Source organism: Drosophila grimshawi, unplaced genomic scaffold (assembly GCF_018153295.1).
Source record: "Drosophila grimshawi isolate 15287-2541.00 unplaced genomic scaffold, ASM1815329v1 contig_1377, whole genome shotgun sequence".
NCBI lineage: Eukaryota > Metazoa > Arthropoda > Insecta > Diptera > Drosophilidae > Drosophila > Drosophila grimshawi.
In genome coordinates, this window is record NW_025062900.1 from 24,282,201 (window position 1) to 24,288,200 (window position 6,000).

At 38.3% G+C, this 6,000-nt stretch overlaps 1 protein-coding gene across 1 annotated transcript; it reads right to left on the reverse strand.

Moving 5' to 3' along the window:
* Nucleotides 1-3,310: 3,310 nt before the first annotated feature.
* Nucleotides 3,311-5,745, reverse strand: LOC6566417 (protein no-on-transient A). Its single transcript, XM_032739383.2, has 5 exons — nucleotides 5,532-5,745; nucleotides 4,156-5,287; nucleotides 3,801-4,076; nucleotides 3,688-3,737; nucleotides 3,311-3,615 (listed from the first exon to the last, which is right to left on the reverse strand). Exons 1-5 carry the CDS (start codon nucleotides 5,706-5,708, stop codon nucleotides 3,505-3,507), a joined length of 1,746 nt encoding a protein of 581 aa, XP_032595274.1. The 5' UTR covers nucleotides 5,709-5,745; the 3' UTR covers nucleotides 3,311-3,504.
* Nucleotides 5,746-6,000: the final 255 nt, after the last annotated feature.

The window sequence follows — 6,000 nt, forward strand, 5'->3', positions numbered from 1 at the left end:
GAACAAGAATACATTTGTGTGTATATAATACTTTCTTCTACCTTGATAACACCTGCGAGTGTACGGTTGCGGCACAGTTAAGCAAGTTCATTAAGTTAGTTAGTTAATTAAAATGCAAACGGACCGACTGATCAAAGTGCCAGAGATAGGTAGGAGGATTGAGGTTGGTGGCGGGGTGGAGCTTAAGTATAGAGGACAGCCGCATAATGCCAAAATCAGTAAACACCGCAAGCACACAAACCAGATGTCGAGGTCATGTCCGGTGCCAAAATCAGGATTGCAGTGCCTGCAACATATGTCAATTAATTTCGAGCAGCTTCTGTCCAACTGCACTTGCGGTTGTCAATTGACATCAAATGGGCGTGGGCGCCCAGAAATAGTGGCTAGTGCTGTTGGAATACTCTTACCGTTGTTGACTTCGTTGCCAAATTTATTGAAGGACATCAATTGTCAAGCATTTAAATACATACCTTTAAATCAAAAGCTTGGCGGATAATGAGCCTGTGCAAGGCTAATCAACAGCAGCGCCATGACCCCTCCCACAATTTGAATATGTTGTGTGCATGTAATTGGAATAGCAATTCCCCCTTTTGCCTCATTCACACTTCGACTTCTTTGCAGTAATTAAAAAATAATTTAATAATTACATTACTAACCTAACTTACTTTGGCTAAAGTTTTATATGTTTAAAGTTCTATACTTGCACCTTGCGCCTTGCCACTCCTTCGCTAACGCGGCGAGCCTCCCTTGCCCAATTGTTGACTCTAGCAAAAATTATAATTATTAAAAGCAGCATCAGAGGCAGCCCTCCATCTGCAACAGTCACAAACATAGAAATTTCATTCTGTTTTATTTTCTTGTTTTCTTTTGTTTTTAGGTTGTGTAAAGCTCATTGTTGTTATTGTTGTTGCATTTGCTTTGGTCGCTGCAGCAATTTGGGGTGCCCCAAAGGTGCGCAACTTTTTAATGCAGTTTGTGGTGCGCTTACTTTGAGAGGCGAAAGTACACGTCGAATATTACATTCCCTATTGGTATCTAAATTTTGGTGTGTTGTTAGAAATATTGTTATATTTTGTGACGATTTATGTTTTCTCCATAAAACTTGCTGCAAATTGAATGTTCTATAATCTTGTAGTTATATTGAAACAGAAGGTGTGTTAGGCATAACTTATATCTATCCCACAATTTAAGTTTTCTTTTAAAATGTATAAGCATTAATTAAAAAATAATATTATATATAAAATACAAAATAAAAACATTCTGAATACTTTCTTAACAATCATTCTCCTTGGATGTCGATGATATGGTGTTGATTTTAATTCGTACATACTTACAAAAATGCAAGCTTTAAGAATACAAACGTGCAACACACACAACACACAGACACAACCATAGTGCGTGTGTTCCCGTTTCTTGTTTTGTATAATCGATGTTGCCATGCGCACTTTTAGCCTACTAGTTCAGTTACGTTTAAACTTCTTATAGTCGTCGTTTGCAGATTACCTACACTTATCCATGCCATTTAAAATTTCCGCTTGACAAGTAATTATCATTCTTATCCAGATTCAAGCAGTTTGGTAAATTGACTGGAGTCATAAATTTAATAAGATACTTTAAACAACATTTCAAATGATGATCCCTATTAAATGTTTTGATATCTTGAGGTATTTGTTGGGTTTACATCCAGTTTAAAATTTCTCAGATACGTCAACTTGAATGCGTGTGTAATAGGGTCTGTTTCTTTTTTGCCGTTTTGTTTAGCTCATATTTAAAACATTTAGACCATTTTGTATATAGTGTGTGTGACTTAGGCTGGCTGATGCTTGTGTGTGTAAGCCTATAAGAAAAAGCGGCATGGAAAGGATACCACCACTGTCTACGACAGCAGACTACTACAATTTACAAGGGCACTTATTTGTCTGATAGATTTCTTGAATTATTAATGCAGTCCAATTGTCAGAACTAAAAGAAATCTGCTTCTATTTGCTTCTTATTCTTTTGGGACTAAAATAGAACTCATTCTAAGAAAGGCGTATTCAAGGGTAAGCTTCACATCACCACTTTACATAGACGTAAAGTGATTTACATTTAATTTGATGAGAAATTTGGAAGTCGGCCCTCATAGACCGGTTTAAGTTCTTGTTAAAATTAGACAAAATTTAATGAAGGAATATCACGTAAGCTCGGAACAGTATTCAACTGGTGCCACAAATCTGCAGACGGCGCTGATATATGGCGACAATAAGCGAAAAACAGAAACGAAAAACCAGAGCTTTGAGCCGAAAAGTGGGACATGTGATTAGAGGAGCGAGTGAAAGCGGGCAGCCATAGAAATGGCCAGGCAGTCTCTGGAAAACCCAACAAATGCGGTTGCCAAGTTATTTAGTTATTTAGAAAAGCACAGAATGCAAATGCAGCAAATGTGCCAATTTCCACATTTTCACAATTCACACACGCACACACACACACACGCACGCATATATACACTCGGAAAGAAAGCCAAACAAGTCTGTAGCAACAATTAAAAATCGGTGTCAAAATGCTAACGGTAAGAATTTTAAGTGCATTTCAAGGTTTCCGTATGCCGCGCATTAAGCATACGCAATGTGGCACGAAATATGTTGTTGCTCAAGCAACATTAATATAGCATTTTATAGCTGATGCGACTTATATTTATTCCACTACGCAGCCTTTTATAAATTATGCAAAATTATAATCAAAAAATTTCAGAACAATATGCACAAATAAAATATTATAATTTTTAATAGTATGAGCAAGTGTTTGCTATAGATGGGACTATCTAAAAGTGCAATCAAATCAATTTTCCCGTCTGAAAACGCCGATAGAGTGGGATGCGAAGTGGATTGAAAAATGTATTGATTGAAATCAACATTTCTGTGGACAGGAGCAGACTGCACTTGAGCCACAAACATCCATGTCTGGCGACAGCTCAACATCCATGTCTGTCAATCTACCTGTTGTCAAGAGGGCTTGGCTGTCTGCCATTGACTAAACGACATGTGCGCAATGTGTCAATAAACCTAAATCAAATGCTGCAGAAGCGACAGCTGAAAATTGTCAAGCTGCGAATTGTGCTTTGCAATAGACGAGGTGCTGGTCCTTAATCAAGCTATCTACGACTCAAAAAAATAAAAATAAATATATATATATATATTTAACGTATATACTTTTGCGGACTTTATAAGCAAAAAAATAACTAGCTAAACCACTAAAGTTACATATTTATCATCATTAGTGCATCTATACAGACTTTCAAAATGTAGTACCTTAATTATTTTAACATGTACGATTCAGATTTTCGATATACCCACACAGATAATATTTTATTTGATTTGATTTGATATTGTAAAAGTGTTATCAGCCTTGTTAATGTGTATGTTGAATGAATTATGTGTTGTAAGGCATTTTATAAGAGGTGTGATGGTCCTTGAAATTTTAATTTGTTATTGAAATTTGAAAATTTAATTCGTTTTGATCCCATGACTAGTTCCTGCGCCGTCCCCACAATCCGTTATTATTATCGTCAATAGTTTCATTGTTTTTATTCATAATGGGATTATTTTGGTTATCTTCAAAATGATTATCAAATGCAACCTATTCGGTAAATCGTAAAGCCCAACACAATAAAATTAAAATTGAAATAGTCTATAAGGCCCCAGTAAATACCTGATTGTTTGCAGCCGGTTCAGTATTTTCATCGTTTTTAGTTTTGTAATCTAGATAACCATTAGGTAAATGATGAATCGATATTAAAAACATGTAAATAACTTTTAAAATACCTTCGAAAACCACAAATGGTGAATTGTCCATTCCCAAATTTTTTGATCCATAGTCGTTGTTGCCGCCGAAACTATTTGGCATAGCCGGCATATATAAAGGTCTTTCCTGTTGCTGACGTCTCATTGGACCATCCTGACACATCAGGTGGCCATTCAATCCATTCTGAGAATAAAGCAAGGAGTCCGAACAGCTCTGATTGAACCCCATAGATTGTTCCTGGTTCATTTCCCAATTCGATTTAAAGCGTTCCTTATCGCGTTCACGCTTATTTAGCTCTATAAAATCATAATATTATTCTTGTTTATCTCAGATATATCCATAAATATTTCTCAGTGCATTGGTATACATACTCACCTTCACGCAAAAGTTCAGTTTCTCGCTCATAGCGAGCTATATTCAGCTTGGATTCGAGATCTTCTCCCGCCAGTTGTAGTTCGCGTTTGAGGGTAACTGTTGCGAAGCGATATCGATCATACAGCTCCATCCATTTGGTACCGTATTCGCACTCAAAGGAGTTGGGTTCAGCGAAACGCGGTCCAAGGCCGCGCTCTTGGTTGTACTTGCTGTTCTTGTTGAGGGATTTTTCCGGAAATCCGTCGACGTTCTCGGTCTCCTTTAGCTCCACCACACATGGACGCAATGAAGCAGTTAAAAAGAAGCATCTCTCCTGGCACATACGTAAACAGGTAGTCGCCGACGATTTCTTTGCAAACTCTATGGTGCCCTCGCCCATATGATTGCCACGATCGTCGACCGTAATGATGGCTCGCTCGACGGGTCCGAAAATCTCAAAGGACTTATAGAGTAGCTCGTTGGATACGAAGGGTGTTAAGTTGCTAACGCGCAAGACGGTTGCGTTGTTAGCAAAACGGACGCGTAGCGGGCGTCCATTTACTACTGTGTCGTCCAAGGCACGCTTAGCCTTTTCAGCATTGACATAATAATCAACTTTGACAAACGCATACTTCTTATCGGGACTCAAAAAAACCTCGCCCAGTTCGCCATACGGCTTGAACAACTCATGCAATCCGTCAATATTATGAATATCAGTCAAATTTCCAACATAAAGACGATTGCGTCCGGCAAACCTTAACTCCTCACGCTCCTCCATCGTTTCTATCTGAATAGTTGGACCGCTAAGGCTGCGCAGCTTTTGAATTACAGAATACTCATCACCACGGTGCGAATGATTATTGTAGTTATTGGAGCCGCCTGAAAAACGTCCGCCTCCAGCACCACCACCATAACCTCCTCCCCCACCACCACCGCCATAACCTCCTCCCCCACCACCACCGCCAAAACCTCCTCCCCCACCACCACCACGTGACCCACGGTACTTGCCGCGTGCCTCTTCTTGACCTTGACCTATGGGGGTGCTGGCCATACATTCACGAAATGAGATTGCCTGACCTTGGTCTTGGGCTTGTCCTTGAGCTCTATTTGAGTTTTTTCCACCCATTGATAAAGGTCCATTAGAGTGCAGTTGCTATACGCGATGTAGAAAATGAAAAAGAAACTCATTTTATAAACATACTATCAAACATATATGTATAAGTTTAACTAGATGCGCTTCAGTTGGCTACGAAATGTGTAATTCATTGAAGAACTTATATTCCATTAAGAATTTCTCAAATTTATTTAAAGCGAACACTAAAATGGCAAAACAATAACATTTGATTGCATATGTGCAGTCCTCCCTCCTGTACCGTAATTTGTAATTATGTACTTACATTGTCTTTATCCATGTGGTAGATGTTGTCTCCGCGAAGGCGTTTACGTGATTTTTTCGGTGCGTTGCCATCAATTGCATTATTGAAGACCTCTGCATTGCGCATTCCATCCCTATTTGTATTTTCGTTAGCGGATGGCACAATTTGCAAGTCATCCAAAACTACAGAAGTCTCCATGCTCACAGCAAAAATACACAAAATTAAATGAAACTTGTACAATTGATGCTTCCTAGTTGATTTAGAGAGATCGAATGATGATTTCCGATGCCATTAGCTCTCAACTGACAATGACAAAGCCTACTGTGTTTGTCAAAAATGGAAATTCAATTCGATATATCGATAATTTCATATGATTTTTATATTTTTATATTTTTTTGATATTACAAAATACTCAAAATACTAGCCCTTCCTGGTCTAAAAAGTGTTGGATACGTTAAATACCATTTGCAGTTACCGTGACTATAAGTCA

Excerpts from the sequence above, each read along its gene's own strand:
- LOC6566417 (XM_032739383.2), bottom strand. The coding sequence starts at position 5,708 with ATGGAGACTTCTGTAGTTTTGGATGACTTGCAAATTGTGCCATCCGCT. Across the intron at positions 5,288-5,531 it reads ACCACATGGATAAAGACAAT|CAACTGCACTCTAATGGACC; the intron begins GTAAGTACATAA and ends CATCGCGTATAG. Across the intron at positions 4,077-4,155 it reads AACTGAACTTTTGCGTGAAG|AGCTAAATAAGCGTGAACGC; the intron begins GTGAGTATGTAT and ends ATGATTTTATAG.